The following is a 25,038-nucleotide window of genomic DNA, read 5'->3' as shown; positions in this document are numbered from 1 at the left end:
CAGACAGACAGACAGACAGACAGATAGACAGACAGACAGACAGACAGACAAATAGATAGATAGATAGATACAACAGTGATACATAGACAGACAGAAAGACAGAACAGACAGACAGACAGACAGACAGACAGACAGACAGACAGACAGACAGACAGACAGACAGATAGATAGATAGATAGATAGATAGATAGATAGATAGATAGATAGATAGATAGATAGATAGATAGATGGATACAACAGTGATACATAGACAGACAGACAGACAGACAGACAGATAGATAGATAGATACAACAGTGATACATAGACAGACAGACAGACAGACAGATAGACAGATAGATAGATAGATAGATAGATAGATAGATAGATAGATAGATAGATAGATAGATAGATAGATAGATAGATACAACAGTGATACATAGACAGACAGACAGACAGACAGACAGACAGACAGATAGATAGATAGATAGATAGATACAACAGTGATAAATAGACAGACAGACAGACAGACAGACAGACAGATAGATAGATAGATACAACAGTGATACATAGATAGACAGACAGAGAGACAGAGAGACAGAGAGACAGACAGACAGACAGACAGACAGACAGACAGATAGATAGATAGATAGATAGATACAACAGTGATACACAGACAGACGGACAGACAGATCGGACGGACGGACGGACGGACGGACGGACGGATGGATGGAAGGCTGATAGATAGATAGATAGATAGATAGATAGATAGATAGATAGATAGATAGATAGATAGATAGATAGATAGATAGATAGATAGATAGATAGATAGATAGATAGATAGATAGATAGATAGATAGATAGATAGATAGATAGATAGATAGATAGATAGATAGAACAGTGATACATAGATAGACAGACAGACATACCATAGGACCAGGACGGCCCGTCAGTCCCATTGGTCCAGTTGGACCTCTCATTGCGAGCTGTATAAAAAGAGTTATATGTTACTGTATGTGTGTGTGTGTGTGTGTGTGTGTGTTATTTGTCTGTATATGTTTATAAGTGTGTGTCTTACTCTGGCCTGCTGCATGATAGCTTGCATCTGAGCTTCTTGAGCAGAAACAGCAGGACCTTTATGTCCACTGTCTCCTCCAGTACTCATCCGAAACTACAGAGAGAGAAATCCACAGGAAATCAGACAAAAAGTTAAAAAAACATAAATGCATTTGAAATAGTATTTAATGTACCAAGGTATTAAACTGTTATGATTGTTTCTGTGCAGAATGCGGTATCAGTATACTGTGCAGTACATACTGTGCCTGCTATTTTAAGAAACAATAAACATTTCAAACAAAAATATGCTAAATTGGCATAAACGTTGTTGCATATTTAATTAAGCAAGTAATATCCTGTCATCATCTCATAGAAATTGTTCTTTATTAAGCTGACATTGCTGAACCCATGGATGATATGGCATTTGATTCATTTGTTAAATAGCAAATGGTTCCACAAAATGTGCTTTGTTGAATACTGTATATTTTGACAAATGTAACAATTATGCATAGAGACAATTATAATGTGCACAGTATACAAAAGAAGTATGAGCAGTATGATAGTATGCTATTCTGATCTATTTCAGTGCGTTTATGTGCCTGCATCTGTGCGTTTGAATCAAATGGAGCAATGATGCCATCTGGTGGCTGAATTTAATCATGACACTTTCAAAAGAAAGCGCAGCAGTTCTAAGCAAACCTCACAGTGGTGCTGAGATGTGCTTTTTCGTTGCTTTGATTAAATTATTACAAAATGACCTGGTATTTTTTTTTTCATGGGTATATTTCGGGGAGAGGAGAGGTGCTGTTTAAGGTGTGGTATAACTACAATCAAATGTTGATTGTAAACACATCCACCATGAATAACACTGATTTTAATGTGGGGTTCTAGAACATCTGGGGTCGCAATGGAAACATTCCAGAACTCTCAAGTGAAAGACATTGTGGTGTTTATACACGTTCCGGAATCAGAATCCTTGCGGTTAAAAATTATTGGAGAAACAGCTGGGACAGAGGAAATTTGGAAAAGCTGATATTATGTGGAACGAGGGAAATGTCTCGCTACATTTACCAGTGTATGATTGATGGAAAGGATTAGAGCAGCAATAGGACAATTATGTTTCTGATATCTTTCTGACATAATTATCACTGTTCAACCACTCTGAGCATAAATCATGGGCAAGAACTTCGTCTCTGAGAACAGGTTTTAAATGAATTACGACACTCTGAATAGCTGAGAAATCATACTCTTAATCTCTATTTTGTATCCTTATTTCAGTAAAATATCTAATCAAACTTCCAATAATTCACCTGAGAGGCAATATGGCATAATATATCACAGCTTTGATACAAAATCAACTTTATTCATTTTTCCCCCACATGTGCAAACATTTTAACAAAATTAAACTGTTTTGATGTGCTTAGATTTACATACAGGCAACATGAGGACAGTCCCTGGAGGTCCTGGCAGACCGTCAGCTCCAGGCAGACCAGCGCGACCATTAGGACCCTGGCAAAAGAGCACAGGATGATGGTTAATGCATTAAACAGCCCTGTACAGTATAGATCAATCTGTGAAATCAGGACCTCTACGTTTAAAAATGATTTGCACAGACTGATACTGGAGCCATGTATGCACTTTTAAACACATTACACAAACACACTACCAGTCACAATGATGGACACACAGACTCATTCCTCATTATTACTATTTTCCAGATTCGTCAAAACTAGAAATATTCTAAGCAAAAGCATTGAGATAAAAAAGGTTTTAAAGATCACAAGAAACATAAATGAATTCAAGCATTTTCCAAACTTGGCTGGTATTTGCTTATTATTGTTGTCATGGTTACTTACCCTCTCACCGGGCTCTCCGGCGCTACCTGGGGGTCCTGTTGAACCTGGAGGGCCAGGAAGACCCTACAAAAACACAGAGATACAGTTAGAAACACACATCAAGGCATCACACACAGGCATGGGTGTCAGTGTCAAGTGAGGTCAGTGAGACTCTAGATCACTGTTGAAGTCTCTCCATCTTTCTCTCTATTTCTCCATCAAATCCATGTTGCAACAGTCCCTAAAGAGCATCAATCCAGCAGAGACAATAGCTGCTTTACATTTGAAAAAAGTAGGTCAGAAGTGAAACTATACAGACATACAGAGTGAGTGACGCCAGTACTGATAATTGTGAGCATTACTGTACTTTTGGTTAATTGGAAACTACAAGTTCATAATGTTCCAAACACTGTGACTCATGAATGACTCCTTTAAGCCAGTTCTTTTTAGTGAATCAGTCCAAATGAGTAACCGATTTGAATCTGTTTAATGACTCATTTACTGACCCATTGGTCGGATTACCGATTGTTTATAGTTAGTTAGTAACCAATTACTATTCAAGTCCAAAAATAATCTTTAACGGAATCAGTTAGGAACGGGAATAATTTCATTGAATCAGAATTGGAACCAGAATCGTTGAAGGTTCAATCAGTAACATTAACGTACAATTGCAGCCTCACGTAAAAGCAGAAGTTCTCCATTACCATTGCCATTGCTAACATGCGCTATTGACAGTCAACCATGATCGATTTATTCAATGAGTAAAAGCATCCAATCACATTGAATCCGTTGAGTCACATGACCTCAACATGCCGTCGCTCATGAATGTCCATCCTGTTCAATATGTAGACTAATGCAGCATTTTAGAATAAAGTAGACTTACTATGGGACCCTCCGGACCAGGTGGACCTTCAACCAACATTCCCTAAAGGAAACAGAAACATACACACAAACACATTAAAATGACATTAATACAATCTTCAACACTAATGGGAGTTTAGGAGTGAGACCACCACAGTTTTTATCATTATCTTTGTTTATCTCTCACTTTACTAAGCATTGATAGAGTATATGGGCTCTAAAGTGTGTGTGTTTGCACTTGGCTGTGGCTCTCTGTATCGAGCATACCAAACGGCTTCACGAGGAAGTCTGTTAAAGCCAGTTGCGATTACTCAGGGTTCAGCGAAACCTTCTCTGCTGGCTTAACATGCCTAATAAATAAATATTTTATTCACTTTTTTGCCTATGTATTTTCAATCCTTTTCCACTACTAATTTTGCTATGTACAAATGAATAGCAAAAAAACAAAACGTTTATCCAATCAGAATTAATCCCTCAATGCATGTTAGCAAAGCGTGTCGGCTGTTTCACAAATCGCATGTTCCTTAGCCGAAGCACCGCGTGAGTCTGAGCTCCACCCCGATAGGCCTTCAGAATCCCTAAACAGTGCAAATGAATGCATCTTAAGTCAGATTGTCAGATTCATCAGCCAATCAGATTGATTTATTTGTTCTTGATGGGTGTAGTCTTTAGGATTTGTCCCAGTCCAGGCCTTCTAGCTGGCCTTGAGTGAGGCAATAACACTTTAAGTGATGTACGTAATTTGAAACAGTAAACAGTAAGGGTAATTAACTATGTTAGCAGGCAGAAGAATTGTTTATTGTGATTATTATTGTTATTATTCAAGTTGACATGCATAATGTTTCTGTCACTGTTCTCATCTCGGAAAATCCCATTCAAATGGAATAAAGCTGTTTATGTGGCCCCACTTGTCTCATTAATTAAAAGATTGACAAAGCACAAGCTTTGCACATGATGTGTTCCCAACACCCAATAAGCTGTGATCAGTATCAGGACCAGCTTGTGAGAGGTCTAGAGTGCAAAACACAAACTTGTGATAGATCTAGAATGCAGAGAATGGGCTCGTGGGAGATCTAGAGTGAAGATCACAGGCTTGAGAGATATATATAGGTTGCAGAGCACAGAGTCATGAGAGATCTAGAGTGCAGAGGACCAGCTCGTGAGAGGTCTAGAGTGCAAAACACAGACTTGTGATAGATCTAGAGTGCAGAGCACAGGCTCGTGAGAGTTCTAGAGTGCAAAACACAGACTTGTGATAGATCTAGAGTGCAGAGCACAGGCTCGTGAAAGATCTAAAGTGCAGAACACTGGCTGGTGAGAGACCTATAGTGCAGAGCACTGGCTCGTGAGTGATATAGAGTGCAGAGCACAGGCTCGGTAGAAATCTAGAGTGCAGAGCAAAGGCTTGTGAGAGATCTAGAGTGCAGGGTACAGTCTTGAGATAGATCTGGAGTGCAGAGCACAGACTCATTAGAGATCTAGCGTGTAGAGCACATGCTTGTGAGAGGTCTATAGTGGAGAGGTCAGACTCGTGAGAGATCTAGAGTGCAAAGCACAGATTTGTGAGAGACCTCGAGTGGAGAGGACAGGCTTGTAAGAAGTCTAGAGTGGAGAGGACATGCTTGTAAAATATCTAGAGTGCAGAGTACAGGATCTAGAGAAATCTGGAGTGCATAGCAAAGGCTTTTGAGAGATCTAGAGTGCAGAGCACAGGCTCATTAAAAATCAAGAGTGTAGAGCACAGGCTCTTGAGAGATCCAGAGTGCAGAGGACAGACTTGAGAGAGATCTAGAGTGTGGAGCACAGGCTCATAAGAAATCTAGAGTGCAGAGCACAGACTTGTGATAGATTTATAGTGCAGAGCACAGGTTCGTGAGAGATCTAGAGTGCAGAGCACAGGTTTGTGAGAGATCTAGAGTGCAGAGCACAGGCTCGTGATAGATATATAGTGCAGAGCACAGGTTTGTGAGAGATCTAGAGTGCAGAGCACAGGCTCGTGAGAGATCTAGAGTACAGAGCACAGGTTTGTGAGAGATCTAGAGTGCAGAGCACAGGCTCGTGAGAGATCTAGAGTGCAGAGAACAGGCTGGTGAGAGATCTAGAGTGCAGAGCACAGGCTCTTGAGAGATCCAGAGTGCAGAGGACAGACTTGAGAGAGATCTAGAGTGTGGAGCACAGGCTCATAAGAAATCTATAGTGCAGAGCACAGGTTCGTGAGAGAGCTAGAGTGCAGAGCACAGACTTGTGATAGATCTATAGTGCAGAGCACAGGTTCGTGAGAGATCTAGAGTGCAGAGCACAGGTTCGTGAGAGATCTAGAGTGCAGAGCACCGGCTCGTGAGAGATCTAGAGTGCAGAGAACAGGCTGGGGAGAGATCTATAGTGCAGAGAACAGGCTTGTGAGAGGTCTAGAGTGCAGAGCACAGGCTGGTGAGAGATCTATAGTGCAGAGCACAGGCTTGTGAGAGGTCTAGAGTGCAGAGCACAGGCTCGTGAGAGGTCTAGAGTGCAGAGCACAAGCTCGTGGGAGGTCTAGAGTGCAGAGCACAGGCTTGTGAGAAGTCTAGAGTGCACAGCACAGGCTTGTGAGAGGTCTAGAGTGCAGAGCACAGGCTTGTGAGAGGTCTAGAGTGCAGAGCACAGGCTGGTGAGAGGTCTAGAGTGCAGAGAACAGGCTCTTGAGAGGTCTAGAGTACAGAGCACAGGCTGGTGAGAGATCTATAGTGCAGACCACAGGCTTGTGAGAGGTCTAGAGTGCAGAGCACAGGCTTGTGAGAGGTCTAGAGTACAGAGCACAGGCTTGTGAGAGGTCTAGAGTACAGAGCACAGGCTGGTGAGAGGTCTAGAGTACAGAGCACAGGCTGGTGAGAGGTCTAGAGTGCAGAGCACAGGCTCGTGAGAGGTCTATAATGCAGAGCACCGGCTCGTGAGAGGTCTAGAGTGCAGAGCACAGGGATTTTACTGCCAGCTAAAGATGAAAACAGCAGAACACTAGTGCAGAAAAACTGTGTGTGCATTTGTGTCTTGCAAAAGCTTGGTCTAATTTGATGATTATTAAAGATGATTTGGTTCCTAGCAATTTCCCTGAGGCACTGTCAGACTGTGTTGTTGTGGCTTGATTTGTTTTGTGAAGACGTGCCTTCCATACATGCCAAGAGACAGACTGGACACGGCAGAATGTGAGAGGTTGCAGAGAGAAGCATGTTATTTGAAATTTATTCTGTCTTTCCAAGTTATTTTCTATCCAAACCACACGGTCATCCTTCAATAACAGCAGCTGTCCTGATTTGTATAACTGTCTCTCTCAAACAGTGCTGATCTGGCTTTTCTCTGACTCAAATAATACTGATATCCTCACTGATCTGTTATTGTCAGTATAATTTTCCATTTTAATGTGCAAATCAACAGAAATGAGAAAAAACAGAGAAAAAAGTAAATATACAGAGTAATTGACAAATAAAGATAGGGATCATGTTAATGAAAATGAAACGACAAATAATATTTAAAAAAATGAAATGGGGAAAAAAGGACAGAAATAATGGTATTTGCTGTTGTAACAGTTGCTGTGGTTAAGTTTACTAGTAACTGTTTCTGTAACTCTGCAACAATGCTCAAATCTGAAGAGCACACATCTCTTCCTCTATCAATGATGTAAACCTAAGAATCATGTGGTCTTTCTCTGATATACTATAGTTGTAAAGGTGTGACTGTAGTAAGCTCTAGTCTCTTTCTTTAGTCCAGGTTTCAACAATACTCAGCTCATTCACAATAAACCCAGATGTCATCTACGGCTTGCTTCCATGTTCTCACACTGGTAAGGAAATCAGAAATTCTAGCACACTTAAACATACTTAAACACACATGTTGGCTCACAGTAACTTTTGGTTGAAATCGCACAGCTGTTAAGCATCAAGAGCCACGTGAGCAGTTAGATGATCGTGAAAGTGGCGACTGTATGCAGAGAATAATAACTTCCATCAAGTGAATGCAATTGTTAAGCTTTGCAACAGTGTGTAATCTGAAATAGATGTTTTGTGCTACTTTTAAAATGAAAATGCAGGAGTGAATCCGGATTACATTAAGAGGTGCCTGTGGTATGTTCACTTTTAAAACGTGTTTTTAAGACGCACGAACATGATGGATATACAGTAAATGTGAGAAAAAGTGGCAAATATCTAGAAGCATGCAAGACCATATTAGGAAATGTCCCTTGGGTTTGTGCCAAAAAGGGTTTGTCAGTGTGCCAATCAAAAAAATCGAAATGCTATGAACTTTCCCTCACTCTTACAGGTGAGATTGGAGAACTCGATGCTTACATTTTCCCTTCCTGCATTTAACTTTCACGTTATATAGACTGTGATAGATTACCTGTGTTTGTGTTATACGTACAAGTGTCCAATATATTCATGACAAAAAACAGAGTCATAAGACATGGAGTGAAACTTACAGGTTCAATGATGGCTGGCTCTCCTTTCTGGCCTTTCTCTCCTCTGAGTCCATCCACCTACAGAAATACATTAATTGACTTTCATTTAAAGAGAATATGTCTAACCTTACAAGCAATGTAGCAAACAATTTTGAGAGTTTGTCATGTTGGTTTGTATGCTGCATATTTTGATCACATTGATTGACAGTGCATGTATAAATGTGGGCAGAGCTGGTATTACCTCGCCATAGAACTCATTTGTCTCTGCAGGCAGTGCTTTGTTACCATCAGTGTACAGGTCGTCATAACCGTACAAGTCCTCCAGGTCAGCATCAGGGTAATCTGTGATGGACTCCTCCTTGAACTTGTCAATATCGATGGACTCTGCTTCTCCACCGATTCCATCATGTCCAGCTCCCGTGGCAACAGACCCCACCCCTGCGCCAGCCCCAGCGGAGGCGGATCCACCCCCTACTCCAGCTGAACCACTAGATGAAACAGATCCTCCTCCAACGGATACAGATCCACCCCCAACCGATACAGATCCTCCTCCAACGGAAACAGATCCGCCCCCTACGGACACAGAAGTGCTAGTGCTGCCACCTTCACCTCCACCCATGGTATAATCTCCCTCGCCATATCCCTCACCATAGTTCAGATTATAATCGTTATCCTCATAACCATTATCCTGTTCAAACAGACAAATCAGACAAATTGCATTTATTTACCTATTTTGACATCAAAATATCTGTTAGGAGAATCTCATGAAAACATGTCCCAAAACACCTCAGAATCAAAAACAAATAAAAAATAAGAAATTATATTTTACATAAGGAACAATTAGCCTATTTAAGGTCCAATAAAAAACATTTTACATTATAAACTTATTTTCATGACAATTAAGCACATGAGAACACAATTCGTGTTACTGTAATGCATAAGGATGTTTAACCCTTGTTTAATTCATTCCCATTATTCTCAATGGAGATCCTCATTAGATTATCATTACTGTATTCTTTTAAAGGTAAATTGGAAGATATGAAAGTATGTAAGATGTTTACTATAGTATATCAGATATAATATACGCCAAACTAGGCTCACCATGACATTCTGGATAAATAATTCTGGATCAACCTCAGTAAAATAGGCTCTAGATAAACGGTTTAAGACCCTGTTTAAAGGAGTAGCACTGCTGGTCAACAGTATTAGTTCTGTTTTGGATGCTAATATGCAAGTGTCTCCAGATGAGCCAGCTTTACAAGAGAAAACATGCTGGTTGATCAGCATGTTTTGCTAGGCTAGCACCAAACCAACATTATTCAGTAAAGAAAATTGGCCTTTTCATCAAGAGACATTAACTCAAGCAAGCCCAAGTGAAACTGTTCTGGATAACTAGTTCAAACTAAACTCACCGAGGTAGAGCTTGAGCTTGAGCTTGAGCTTGAGCTAGAGCCACTAATGGTCCTAGAACCAGAACCGAGCTAGAACTAGAACTAGAACTAGAACTAGAACTAGAGCTTGATCCAGATCCAGATCCAGAGGTTCCGTTGCGTGTTATCGTGACGCTTCCTCCTCTGGATGTGATGATTCTCCTGTCCAGGTCTTCTCCCAGTCTGAGATCCAACTCATCGCCCCGTCCAATATTTTCCTCTTCTTCAGTGCCTGTACTGGTGCTGGTGATGGTCTCAAAGTCATCGGGCCGTGAGGTCGACTCATCATAGTATGTATCGTCTCCAGTCTCATATCCATCATAGCCTTCGTACGGGTCTTCACCAGTTGTCGTAGTGGAAGAGGAAGAAGAAGAAGAGGAGGAGGAGGAAGAAGAAGAAGAAGAGGAGGAGGAGGGATTGGATGAGCTGCTGGAACTTCCGGCTCCACCAGAGAAAACCGAGGTAACTATGCGACTGCTATCCGGAACAGACACCTGGAAACCAACCAAATTTAAGTTCAAATTACACACAGATTATACATTTTGAGAAATTGTCTGTGAAATAATGGCGTTGAATTGTGTGGAACCCTCTAACTTGGTTTATTAGTAAAATATTGCGTGACAAAATGCGCTTTACAAATCATTTTTAGCTTGAAGATAACAATTAATTGTAAAATTAGCTCTAATTATTATGGTTTTAATCAGAACGCCGTACCGTCAGGTCTTCAGTTGCTTCATCGGTTGCCGTTTCCTCTGTCTTGTCTGCGTCCACCTCCTCATAGTAAGGATATTCATAATAGTAGTTTTCATCCTCTGTGTTCTGAAGGGAGAATATCAAACATTAATTATAAAACCGAGAAATCTGGTCCTGAATGATGGCTGAAAAAACAGCATCACATCCACTGAGTTGCCGTTATTAATGGTTTAGAACATATGCTACGAAGTTACCATTATTTTGTGCTTTATAACGTGTTCAAGAATAAGAGCACAATAGTCGTTCATTACTTACTCAAAATATTGGAGCTGTTCATCTAAAGATTAGACAGAGTTATCTTAAATATGCACAATATTCAACACTGTGTTTGGGCTTGAGGTGGGACAGCTGATATGAAGGAATGGTTGAATGGTCTTTTTCCATTCAAGTAGATAGGACCTGCACTGGCGTGACTGAAAACAGCCTCATGAGAGCGTTCCAAAAATGTCCGACAGTGGACTGACAAACTAGAAAGCCTTTGGTTAAACTCATCACATGATAATTGTGGAATTCAAGCATCAAATTGATTTAATAGCCTGAAATTCCCTGAAGAGTTATGAGCAAAGGAAAGAAGGGATTCCCTCTGATTGAGTCAAGTGAATATTCATGTTCTGTCTTATCTAGAGAAAAAACACAAATTCCAACCAAAACAAAAGGAGAAACTGAACTCGATTATTGTGTCAAATAGGCCCAATGAAATCAAGCCAATTAAGGTAATAACCAAATGCTTGGGGTCTTTAAAGGGATAGTTCACCCAAAAAATGAAAATTAGCTCATCATTTACTCACCCTCATGAAATCCCAGTTGTGTATTTTTTCTAAGAATATCTAAGCTCTGTAGGTCCATACAATACAAGTGAATGGTGGCCAGAACTAAAGGCAGCATAAAAGTACTATATAAGACTCCAGTGGTTTAATCCATATCTTCAGAAGCAATATGATAGGTGTGGATGAGAAACAGATCAATATTTACATCCTTTTATACTACAGACCTCCACTTCCACCAGTCCTCCTATACACATTTACAAAAGGTCTTTAGGAGATTTATAGTAAAAAAAATTACTTAAATAATTATCTGTTTCTCGCCCACACCTTTCATACTGCTTCTAAAGACCTGGATTTAACCACTGGAGTCACTGGAGTATGGATTGCGTTTATGTAGCCTTTTTGTGCTTCAAAGTTTTGACCACCATTCACTTGCATTGAATGGACCAAGAGAGCTGAGATATTCTTCGAAAAAACTTCATTTGTGTTCTGCTGAAGAAAAAGTTCCTCACCCTTATCTGGGATGGCATGAGGGTGAGTAAATGATGAGAGAATTATAATTCTTGGGTGAACTATTACTTTAAGAGCAATTTAGCACTTGCTTTATTGTTATTAGTATTGTTAATAAGCACATAAATAGGCTTACAATGCTTTTACATACAATAATGAAAGTTCTGTACACAAACGCTCAACAGGCCAAGACCTGCTTCAGAACACTCATATACTCCTTCTCACTCTCCGACCAATGAGGTCATTTGTTCAAATGGGAAAATAAATTCTAAACAGACTGCCTGCAGCTTTTTTTTTTTTTTTTTATGAAATGGAAAGAGCCATAAAGAATTAATATGTTTGAAAAACACACACAAGTACGGGCAGGTAACCCATCAATGGATGGTTGCAAAAGTAGTGTCAGATATGCCAACTGTACCACCAAAAACTAGATTATTTCAGTAAATGACTGATATCAGATACTAGGTTCTTTCTCTTCAGGAGTTTAGACCCAAAAATATGTGTTTATGTTCCTTCAGACTTGAGATAAGCTACTGCACGTATCTCCTGACCTCCTCACACAGACACTCCTGACTTGCACATCCACTGTTGTTGTTTCCACATTCATCTCCTGTTGTTTAGCGGCGATTATATCCTCTTTTAGCACTTCTTCATGACAGCAACGGCTCAAATGTGAGTGTTTCCCCCTTGTGGAGCTCTTAGTGACAATATTTTTTGAGAAATTTCAGTGAGGTTTTTGAGAAAAATAGTATAGAAACTGCCCTTCTTAGGGTGACTAATGACTTAATGATGCCGGAGTACACTGGAGAGTGCTCCATTTTAGTGTTAATCGATTTAACTGCAGCGGTTGATACAGTTGATCATTCAGTTTTAATTGATACAGTAAAGAGATGGGTGGGAATATCTGGGGTGGTTTTAGACTGGTTTGTTTCCTATTTAATAGGAAATTTGTAGTATCTGTTGAAGATGAGATGTCCTCCTCAACAATAAATTGTGGTGTACAGCAAGGATCACTGTTAGGGCCAATTTTGGCCAAGCATGTTATCTCTTGATTCTGTGATTCAAAAATACAACATAAATTCTCATTGCTATGCAGATGACCTACAGTTATATTTGTCATTGTATCCCAATGATCTGTCTAGTTTAAATGTTCTTCAAGAGTGTATAGCAGATATAAAAAAAAATAGGATGGAATGTAATTCTTTGCAGCTAATTCTGATAAGGATTTTATAATCGATATCAGATTGAATCAGCAATTAATCAAGTTGTCCCGAATATTCAGCAGGTTGTGAGAAATTTGGCAATCTATTTTGACCCAAATTAAAATTTTGGATATCACGTCTGGATTTTAATATATTTTTGACACGTACTAGGTCTTATAATCATATTACTCTAATTTTACCTTGAATTAATTAATGAATGAACGTTACATTTGGGACAGTATGAAAAATGGTAATAAAAACAAAAATGAGTGATTTGTATATTATATTCACCCTTTGCTATATTGAAAGCACAACAACCACACATTATATGATGTTTTACATTGTGAATTTCATTGTTGTTCTTTTTTATGTACAGTAATTTCAAATCAGATGATTGCAACACACTCCAAAAAAGTAGAGACGTAAAATTTAAGAATAATAACAATCTGACGCATTAAAATAACAAAATGATGTGAAACAAGAGATGTTAAACAGGTGAGGCAATCGTGTCATTGTATATAAGGAGCCTCCAAAACAAGCCTAGTCCTTCAAGAACAAGGATCATTCGAGACTTGTCAATTTGCCAAGTGATGCTTCAGCAAATAATCCAGCACTTTGAGAACAATGTTCCCCAAAGACAAATTGGAAGGATTTTGGGCATTTCACAGTCTACAGTGCACAATAGGGTAAAAAGTTTCAAGGAATCTGGTCAAATCTCTGTGTGTAAAGGGCAAGATGAAAACCACTTCTGAATGCACGTAATCTCTGATCCCTCAGACATCACTGTCTTAAAAAACATCATTCATCTGTAATGATATCATGAACATGGGCTTGGGATAACTTTAGTAAACCTTTGTTAGAAAAACCAGTCGCCACTGCATCCACAGATGCAAGTTACTGTGCAAAAGAAGAAGCCGTACATCAACACTGTCCAGAAGCGCTGCCAACATCTCTGAGCTCGGTCTCATCTTAGATGGAAAGTAGAACAGCAGAACTGCGTTTTTTTGGTCTGAAGAGTCCACATTTCAAAAACCTTGGAATAACACAGCCGTTGTGTTCTCCAGGCCAAAGAGGAAAAGGACCATCCACACTGTTATTAGCATCACGTTCAAAAGCCAGTTTCTATATGGGCCAGGGGTGTGTCAGTGCCCATGGCATGGGTAACTCACACATCTGTGAGGGCACCATTAATGCAGACAGATATGTACAAATTTTGGAGCAGCATATACTGCCAACCAGCACTGTCTTTTCCAGGAACATCCCAGAATTTTCAGCAGGACAACTTCAAACCACATACTGGCCAAATAAGCAGAGAGTGTGGGTGCTAGATTGGCCTGCCTGCAGTCCTGACCTGTCTCCAATTGAGAATGTGTGGCGCATTATGAAGCACACCATCCGGCAACGAAGACCCTGTACAATTGTGCAGCTAAAGACCTCCATAATGGATGAATGAGGGAAAATTCCACTTTCTAAACTTTACAAATTTGTGTCTTCAGTGCCTAAATGCTTAATTACTGTTATTAAAATAAATGGTGATGTTTCATAGTGTGTCACCACCTATTGTAAAGGTGAGAATGTGCTAACGGTGAGTATTTGTTTTGATTTTGGTGTGAATGGGCAATTTGTTGGCAATTCGTCTTGCTTTCTGGCCTCTTGCTCGGGTTGGAAGAGTAAAATTAATAATAATAGTAAGCACTGCTAATAAATGGTTTACCCCAAAAATGAAGGTGTTGAAGTTCTTTGTGACCTTAAGATGACTAAAGGTTAACCGTTAACACCTCCAGTCAAAATATCTCTTCAACAGAAACAAAATAGGGATTAGCGAAGCATCGCTAATTAGCGCTCCATTGATATGATGGTTTTATTTTCGCAGCATTGCGTTCATGATGTGTTGTGAAGTCTAGAGCTGTCCAAACACCTTACGTGATGTTCTGAGCTCTGTAATGGCTACACCAAAGAAGACCAGAAGGTCGCCGCTCAATCTAAAGAGAACTCATCTGTGCTGTCTGCTGGAGAATTGGTGTTAAATGGATTGTTCACTCAGAAATTAAAATTCTGTCGTCATTTACTCATCCTCATGTCAATCCAAACCCTATGACTTTCTTTCGTTGTTGACATGAACATTGACGCAATAAAAATGAATAGCGGCTGAGGAAAACATTCGGCCAAACATCCCCTTTTGTTCCACGGAATTAACAAAGTCATGCTGACTTGAACAATATGAGTAAATGATGACAGAATGTTCATTTTGGGACACTTTTTGAAATACCTACATATTCATCAGTGTTTGGTTCTTGGTTCTGGGGCTGTTCTGGAGCAGGAACCTCACAGTCAGGGCTGTAGTGCTCACAGTAGTCAAAAGCAGCTCTGTGGTCGGCTACAATCATCAGTTGCTGGATGTCACCCTGAAAACAAAGAAATGAACAGTCAGAACTACAGAGAATAACACATAGCACAATGATTTATTTTATTTAGATTTTGTGCAATCTTTTGCATTTTTATAGTTGACTTGGACAAAATTCAGCCTAGCCTCATAGCATGTTTTGTCCCTATAACATCAGTTTTGCAAACTGAATTTTACGTGCCCCGTTCTACGTTTCACTGCAGTTTCCTGGTGAAATGGACACTAGAGGCCCCACAACAACTGCAAGTTTTATTCACTTTTACACAAATTATAACTGCAATGGCTGATTATAACTTTATAAACCCTTATTTTTCACACTATTACTCACACACTGCTATTTTATAATATCAGAAAACTTTTAGGGATCATTTTTATAAACGATACATTTTATCCTTGTATTACAGACCCAACTACATTTACAAACGTATTCCAATGTGATTCCCTTTCGCGGTAGCTCACCTGATTGGAGGACAGAGGCTGGAGTCCAACAAAACATGCAAGCAAAACACGTGAGACGAATGTGTCATAGAAAGCGGCACGAAAGGACACGTTTGCTTCAGAATATTTGCATTTTTGCTTTTTCCACACTATCCGTTATTTTAAGGTATTGTTTTAGGATAAGATGTCTGTTTTCTTCACCTCTCATTTGCGTTTACGACACTATCAGTTAGGTTTAGGTGTAGATTAATAGTAAGGATGTCTGTTTTCTTCACCTCTCATTTAAATTTTACGACACTATCAGTTAGGTTTAGGTGTAGGTTAATAGTAAGGATGTCTGTTTTCTTCACCTCTCATTTAACTTTTACGACACTATCAGTTAGGTTTAGGTGTAGGTTAATAGTAAGGATGTCTGTTTTCTTCACCTCTCATTTAACTTTTACGACACTATCAGTTAGGTTTAGGTGTAGGTTAATAGTAAGGATGTCTGTTTTCTTCACCTCTCATTTAACTTTTACGACACTATCGGTTAGGTTTAGGTTAATAGTAAGGATGTCTGTTTTCTTCACCTCTCATTTAACTTTTAGGACACTATCAGTTAGATTTAGGTGTTGGCTAATAGTAAGGATGTCTGTTTTCTTCACCTCTCATTTAACGTTTAGGACACTATCGGTTAGGTTTAGGTGTAGGTTAATAGTAAGGATGTCTGTTTTCTTCACCGCTCATTTGTGTTTACGACACTATCAGTTTTAGGGCTGGATAGATAGATAGATAGATAGATAGATAGATAGATAGATAGATAGATAGATAGATAGATAGATAGATAGATAGATAGATAGAGAGAAAGACAGACAGACAGACAGACAGATAGAAGGGTAGACAGATAGACAGACAGACAGACAGACAGACAGATAAATAGAAGGGTAGACAGACAGAAAGATAGATAGATAGATAGATAGATAGATAGATAGATAGATAGATAGATAGATAGATAGATAGATAGATAGATAGATAGATAGATAGATAGATAGATAGACAGAAAGATGGATGTTTTATTTATTTTTTAAAAGAGCAAAGTGTGCAATAAACGACTCTTAATTTTTGAAAACCCGTTTAAATATTGCATGATACTAAATTATTAATGTGGGACTCATTCAAGTTTATTATTATAATACTGAATTATGATTATTATTTTGAGGATTAGATTTGTTTTATTTAAAAGTAATATATTTATTTCCTATTTGCTCTATCTGTTCTCAAAGCGCTAAAAACCTGCATGAGTCCCACACGTGCACAAATCACTGCATTACCCGTTCATTCTTAAGGGCACACAGACCGTGTTTATCTGTCTTTTATCACAGCCCACAGTAAATTTATAATAACATATGACCATATTGCCATTTTGGTGTTATTTTGATGTATTTTGCGGCCCATAAGGATAGTGAAATTAGTCTACCGATGCGCGTTTAATGAAAATTAAAGCCAAATAAAAAGCACATTAAAAAAAACTGCTTAATTTTACATCGTCAGCCAAATTAATATTCTATATATTGTCCAGCCCTAGTTAGGTTTAGGTCAAAGTTTTACACATTAATAATCCATCTAATATTCACCTTCAAAACCTTGTCTGATTATAACACCATTTCACTCGCTTTTGGCGCCCCCTGCTGAGCATTTCACTAGGAAACTGCAGCAAAATATGTAATGAGGCATGCAATTTCATTTAGCAAAAATGTTGCCACCGTCATGTGATGTTAATCAGATCAGGCTGTGATCATCAGAATGTGCACCAGACAATAGGGCAGCATTTCCAGGCCATTTCAATATCCAAAGTACGCAGATGTCTGCAGAATTCTAACGGCCATCATTCATGAAGCTCTACACATACTCTGCCCCTTGTGTAATTTTGAAAAATTGCACAGCAACCAACCAGAATGAAACCATCAAACCAGAACACACAGTCAAAACAAATCAGTGCTTTGCAAAACAAAATGAAAAAAAGGTAAACGTTGTCACCAAATAAGTCTGAAAATCTACACAAAATGTTGACTCTTTGAGCTTTAGCTATATTCTAAATATTATTTTCCCCTAAAAGTTGTAGTTTGGTTTTACAATATTTCCACCCTTTCTTTGACCCTTAGAATGAAACATCCTGTTTGTTCTACTTCAACTTTAAGACTTCTATGTGTAAATGTCCTCTGTTAAATTCCATTATTTCATTTTTAAAAAAGCATGGTTTTCCATAAAATGGCCCATTTAATGTTACTGACCCCAAAGTTTTAAATTGTTTCCTTGCCACGTTCGCTCATTAGCGCTGATCTGTTTGGAGTGGTTGTATAATTATACAGGCTGTTCATCTATCCAGCAGATGAGTAATAGCAATGTACTGTATAATAACACAATAAAAAACAATCTTCAGAAATTCAAAAAGTTCTTAGACTTTATAAACAGCACAAGCATGACATCTCCACAATAATGAGCAAGTCATAACACCATCATAGGATGACAAATTCATCCAAAATCCAAGAAACACACAGTGAAACAGAAGACAGATGTACCCTTTCATTCAAAAGCTATTATAAAAAAAAATGCAAATACAGTATGGAAAAAGGATGAAACACCTGTTGTAAAAGGACAGGATACACACACACACACACACACACACATGCACACTGTGAAAGTGGGTCAAAGTCTGGGAGGAGAGAAAGAGTTGACTCAGAAACTCAGAAGTAGATGCCAAAACTGTCCAATCGGATTAGGGCATATGGAACAGAACCTGTACACTTACAATTTGAAATGGCTATTTTGTTTCCTCTTGATTTTGTGATATGTGCTTCGCTGCAAAACAATAATCTACTTATCTATTATTACAATAATTGAAGAGAATTTCTCTCTCTCGCCCCCCCCACACACACACATAATCCTTCATGTCTGAAGACTTGCAGTTCCATTACAAAGAAGATGTCCTTCTCAGTTGCATATTTAGGACAGCAATGAGATTGAACATGGAGCAAATGGGAGATGTTTGAAGAAAATGAACTATCTTGGTTCTCAAATGTTTCTCCTGAGAAAAAGACTCCAATAATCTCACAAGTGCCTCCAAATTACCAACATCTGTGTTCAAATTTCAATGTGAACTCAATCATTTCTCATCAAATTCTTCCAATACTAAATGATCTCATCTATGTTATAATGAGTGTCAACTATTTATATTATTCCAAAGGCATTTTAGGAGAAACATCTGAGACAGAGAACTGTAGGTACTTAAATGAGACACAACCAAGGACTCTTTAAGTCTCCTGAGCTATGAAAATGCAACCTCTGAGCAATAACAAATTCCTGCAATGGAGTTCTTACCCCTTGATAATGTTTTGTGTTCCCTTGTTATACATGCACAAATAAAAAAAAATAAATTCCACAGTGATCTGAACATACTTGTACAAGCAAGCGGAGAAAATGTGGGTGAAGGGAGTGTGAACTCCGAGAGGAAGATGAATGTCTGGAACTGACATGAGTTTTGGAGTCAAACATGAAGAGACTAGCACACACATACACACACACACACACACACACACACACACACACATTATCTATTGGAGGCCACTTAAATCATCATGGGAAAACAAGGCAGAGAAAGAGAGAGAGAGAGAGAGAGAGAGAGAGAGAGAGAGAGCAGTGCAGAAGGCTCTCCAGGCTGTGTGGAGATTTGTCTTGTGAGACCAAACCAGACAGAATCTGCATCATAAATAAAAACAGAGTTACAGAGCTCGACCCACAGAAAATTCAAGAGCTCAGAGCAATGAGACCACAGAAAGAAAGAGAGACAGTATAGTGGCCTCAAAAAGCAGAACACAAAGTTCTAAAGGACAAATGACATAACAGCAGAGCTGTGCGCTTATTTTATTTTGTTATTTTTCTAGGGTGTTAGCACTGGTGCTAGTGAACAAAAAAAACCAGCACAACTTAAATTGTATTAGGACACAAAGTGGTCAACATGTTTATTTTTTAGAGGTGCACTCAGTACATTTTGTTTTTGTGTTATCTTTCACTTACACTGACACCTAGTGGCTTGGATGCTGCATCATTTAAAATCAATAGTTTTCACTTTCAGATGTCATTGCAGAAATGTAGTATTCACAGTCAGCCATGATTACTTTAATCAATGAGTGAAAGGGTCAAATAACAGGACGGTTACTGAGATTAAGCGAGTAGTTTTCTGCTGGTCATGTGATTCTAACATGGCCGCCCCCATGAGGAGACCCTCTCCATGTAGAATAAAACAGCTTTTATAAGGTTACTAATATGACTGCAGTCTTCATTTTAATGTGAGTGCTCATGATTTCCTACATATATTACAAAATTAATCGGAGTTAAACTTTTTTTAAAGTGCACTTTTAAATTATTAAATTTGTTTTTAACATTACCTGCAATTTCCTGCAACAACAACTAAAATTTTGACACATTGAGCATGTTTATATGCACGTTCTTACACCTATTATGCTTAATAAGCTGACAGCCGACAACAGTTGGGGGTAATGTCATAAACCGTTTAGGCAGACGCTGATTAACACAAATAGATTGTCTGCCATTACACTCAAGGGCCTTGCTCAAGGGCCCAACAGTGGCTTCTTGGCAGTGCTGGGGCTTGAACCCCCTCTGGTCAGTAACCCAGAGCCTCAACCGCTGAGCCACCACTGCCCCTATAAAGATATCCGCTGCACAGCTTTATCAATGCTACGTTATCACCAGAAAAAATATAGTCCCAAATCAAATGGATTAGGTAAATTGAACAAGCATCAAAAACCCTTTTTTAAGTGCATTTTCCCTGATTCCATGTACTTACTAGCTTATCCACTGTGCGCCAATGTTGCACACATAACTGTTAATGTTTTGACAAGAAAAGTGTATAGCGTAGTTCTAGCGGGAAGACAAGCAGCTGTACATCATCGGACCATTAGTGGATAATTCCTAGCCAATCACATGTAAGCCATTGCTTTATAAGTCTGCTAACAATCTATCACATTGCGTTTCAGTGTGCTAACACAGCAACCTCCACCACCCCACCACCACCAGTTGAGTCCCTTCCTGCACGGGGGTAGGCTCCTCGCCCCTGCCTCCTATCTCCGGCAAGATATGACAGATCTGAGTACAACTTCTTCGGACCGCCAGACGGGGCCTACGCCAAAGAGAGACATTACTTTTCTGTTTTATATTCATCAAATAAATGTCATCTTAAATTTCACTCAAGTCTGCGAGTCTTCCTGATAGAAGTATTTTTCCCATTTAGTTTTTCCTTATGCTGCGTTCACACCGGACGCGAATAGCGCGTCAGGCGCGAGTGATTTCAATGTTAAGTCAATGCAAAGACGCGTTACGTGCGTAAAAAATTCCTGCGCCGCGAATGAGGCATAGAGCGCAGCGCGGTAGACGCGAATACGCCTCATTCGCGCGTCAAGTTCGCGCGGATGGCTTGAATTGAGCGTCTGGCGCGTTACGCGCGAATGGTGCATTTTGTGCATTCACGCGTTTGACGCGAATTCGCGTCTGCCGCCGAGTTGAAAAATCTGAACTTTGGCGTCAATTCGCGCCGCGTTAACCAATCAGGAGCCTAGCTGCCTGCTGTCACTCAGGAGGTAAAGTGACGTAAACTCCCGCTCGGAATCTTTCATTATTATTGTAATGTAAAGACAACCAACATTAGTGTCTGGACAGTGTTGAATAAGGAAAAAACCTGGAACTGGGGCTGACAACCTGGGAAAAAAAATACAAAATATAATAATAATGGACTATTTTTAGATAGTTTAGCTCTTTATAGGTTTGTGGGTGGCTCTTAAAAGAGCCGTTGTGGGGAAGTCATGAGGAGGACTTCAAACGCTACTCCGTCGGCTGCCATGGTACTGCTCCCTCCGCCGAGAAGTGTGCAATGAAGACATCCCTCACCCGGACTGCCTCTCTGGAGGAGTTGTTGGCCGCAACCCGACCCAGACCTGGCAGTGGCTCCTCTCCAGCATGTCCCGCGCCACTCGCTGGTGGACCCAAGTACGGCGACGACGACCCATACGCCGCTGTTCTGCTCTCCAGAGCAAATACAGAGCGATGACTCTCTCCACGAATGCTCGATCAACATCAACCATCTTGTAAAAAGATGGCCGTCAACGGGTTTTGCCTCCGGAGTTTCATCGGATTTCGCCTCCGACGCGCGTCTCGTGCGTAAATTTCGCTTCAAACTTTTGTTTTTACGCTCTTGACGCGCGAATGGATTCAAAGTGGTCAAGCATATAACTACACGCGGTAGGCGCAAATTTGACGCGTCCGGTGTGAACGTAGCATTAGAGATTACAAGGAATCTGATTTGAAGCAAACAAATCATGTGAAAATCTGATAAAATGACAAAGGTGACCGTGAACTTAACATCTTTCGTGGGGAAATGAACTACAGTCCCATGAAGCATTGGGAATTACGTCATTTAAACGCAAGAAAAATATAATACCATTGATTTAAAGTTGCGGATTATAAGTATAAAATGGTATATTTGGTGTGGTATATTTACTTCCGAAGTCAGACTGTTGCACTCTGTTACTGTAGTATATCCGTAGTAGATCCATAAAATTGCATAAGGAATTTTTTGCAAACTGTACAAGGAGCTTCAATTCACTGTTTCTTGAGTTATTTGATTTAATTTTCTTTTTGGTTGTGGCAAACGGAGCTGTCCATGTTAATTATAACAGACATTTCACGATGGTTTTTACTGTAGGAACAATGACTGTAGTCATTTCTAGTTGGCGGTTGCTTTGGATTGTCTGCCAGTATAAACATGTGTTTGGATTTAAATCCAAAATCCAGACTCTGCTTAATCCACAGACAAAATGACTGTAGATCCACTATCTGTTTTTACCAGGTAAAACAAAGACATAGAATACTTTATAATTTATTTACAAGCAAATTATAATTACTACAGAAGTACAGAACTAACCTTATCCCAACCCCAAAATTTTTGGCAACATTTTCTAGTCCATTATTCTTCAGAAGACATTTTTCTAAATCCATAACATTCCACAATACACGAGTACTACTCGTACTGCAGTAAATGTCAATATCAAAACCTGCTAATAAAAGTGCAACTAATGAAGGATCTTATTACCAGTCTAGACACAGGTCCCATTTGCAGACTTTTTAGCATTTTACACGCTTATACAGGCTTTTAAGGCATTTTACATCAAATTCAGCTGAATGGGTTTAAATATTGTAAAATGCATAAACTCATATTAATAACTGAAGGCATAATTAAACCAGCCAAAATATTTAATAAACCATCCTGAAAAGGGTTGGAGGTTTGTATAGCTTTGTGAATGGTGGACTTTCTAATTAAATAATTATTTAAAGGTTAAGAATCTCAACTAGTCACTTATACTAGTTAAAAATTGTCTAAATAAACAATTAATAACAATGACAAACACACATTTAATGAACAATTGTTAGCAATCAAATACTGCTTGTTTTGTTTTAGCCATTAGCTTAGTATTTTGTGGATGAAATGCTAACAGGATGGTAAAGGGTCTGTCACAAACAATTAATTATTGAGCAATAATACACAGAATTATAGCTGAAAATGTTAAATAATCATATAGACTGTATGCCAGCATCTGTTACTCATAAGCTAATACTTGCGCAAACTGAACTGGACATTTTTGGCATTTGCAAATATTAACATTTTCAGTCTGGCAAGCTCAGGTCAGGTCAGGACTATAAAACAAACCCTCATACTTTCTTATTAGACAAAATTAGACCAAATTTGAAAATACAATATTCTGTTTGCATAGCGCAAGAAGAGAAAAGTGTACAAAGACAACTGATCTATTCTGGGATTTATGTGGATGTCTGAGAGGACTTCACCACATTAATGTGGGACAGAGAGAGCGAGAGAGAGAAAGAGAGCGAGAGAGAGAATAAAAAACATTGCATTGTCAGCAACTTTGAAATAACACGACTCTCTCTGGAGCTCAAGCTAACTGTTCCAGCAGCTGCCTGTGGCGAAATACGGGGCAAAAACATTGCACACACACAAACTTGCACACACAGGGACAGCAAAAAGTTTCAAAACAAAATGACTTTACCAAAAATTGGTTTCACACAGTTGCAGTTCCTTTTGTCACCACAGGAGTCCATATAATGGCGCTGAAGTGAATTTGTAAAAATGAAGCTCCGATCCCAAACTCTTCTGGTAGTGTGCCCAGAGTACAACACATTCCCTCCAATGCTCAACAACACTTGCTTTTTTTCTTCTTTATCTCTTGTCCTCTCCTGACATTTAATTTCCAGACACGCACAATGTGCTCATACACAAACACAAGCACATACCACACACAGGTGAATCTTTCGAAAACATGCCTGCGTCATATTTCATCACAAAAACAAAATGAATTTTTTTTTTTTTTTGCATAAAGAAAAAAAGCCATTCTTAATAATTCTCACAGCAATGCATGTGGACGTCGTATTTAAACATAGATTTATTTTTATATATCTATATTCTTGATGGGGATTTTTAATAGATTGTCATTAATATAATACAGTAATGTATTACAGTAAAAGAAAACATATTGTAATGCAATGATGAATTATAGGGAGTACAAATACAACCATGATGTATAAATACTTAACAATTTAAATAATAAATTGTTATAATTATTTAGGTGATTCTCACAAAACCAGTCAAGAAATCTGTGGCAGGGCAGAGGGCGGAGCCGTGTGGTGATTCTACACACTCGGTCCCTTATCAGGCTAATCAAGCCTCCGAGAGGGATAAAGGCTGACTGCGGAAGATGGTGCGGGAGAGAGAGATCGTTTACGGACATGTCTGTCATGTGTGTTTGTGTGTTTGAGTTTCTCATTAAAACTAATATTTATATCGTCAAGCCGGTCCTTGCCTCCTCTTTTCCATTGAACTCCTTTACACTGGTGCCGAAACCCGGGAAGGTGGAGGGATGCCCATTGCGGAGTCCTCGACACTGCCGTCCACCCTGGGGAGCGCCGCTGCCATCCACCGGGGATGGAGCAGCCCGACCGCCCGGACGCGGTGAACGGCCGCCATCTGCGAGTGGGGACTGGACTTTCCGACTGCCTCGAGCGATGGAGCTGCTGCCAGGGGCGGAGGAGAGCCCTGCCATCCCCCAGAAATGTGGAGGGGTCAAAAGAAGACCGCCGTCTGCGAGGGGAGGAGGGAAGTGACTCCCCGACCGCCTGGAGCGGTAGGGCCGCTGCCAGGGGCAGAGGAATGTCCCCACGAGTCGCCGGGAATGCAGATGTGCGTTCTGTCTGCCGGGGGTCGTGGGTCTGATTCTGGTCTGCCTGGGGAGGAGCGGCTGTCGTCCGCCTGAGAGGGTGG

At 39.6% G+C, this 25,038-nt stretch overlaps 1 protein-coding gene across 1 annotated transcript in view; it reads right to left on the bottom strand.

The window, feature by feature from the left end:
* The window catches only part of col5a1 (procollagen, type V, alpha 1), a 139,941-nt gene that overhangs the window by 42,617 nt on the left and 72,286 nt on the right, over positions 1–25,038 (bottom strand). Inside the window, 11 exon segments of the mRNA XM_052104139.1 lie at positions 907–963; positions 1,056–1,148; positions 2,468–2,542; positions 2,890–2,952; positions 3,752–3,793; positions 8,177–8,233; positions 8,397–8,843; positions 9,559–9,638; positions 9,641–10,079; positions 10,300–10,404; positions 15,088–15,219. Of these exon segments, the coding sequence (XP_051960099.1) occupies positions 907–963; positions 1,056–1,148; positions 2,468–2,542; positions 2,890–2,952; positions 3,752–3,793; positions 8,177–8,233; positions 8,397–8,843; positions 9,559–9,638; positions 9,641–10,079; positions 10,300–10,404; positions 15,088–15,219 (1,590 nt within the window).

Source organism: Xyrauchen texanus, chromosome 34 (assembly GCF_025860055.1).
Source record: "Xyrauchen texanus isolate HMW12.3.18 chromosome 34, RBS_HiC_50CHRs, whole genome shotgun sequence".
NCBI classification, from domain to species: Eukaryota; Metazoa; Chordata; class Actinopteri; order Cypriniformes; family Catostomidae; genus Xyrauchen; species Xyrauchen texanus.
Note: the sequence above shows the minus strand (reverse complement) of the source record. Positions and strands in the feature narration are given on the sequence as shown.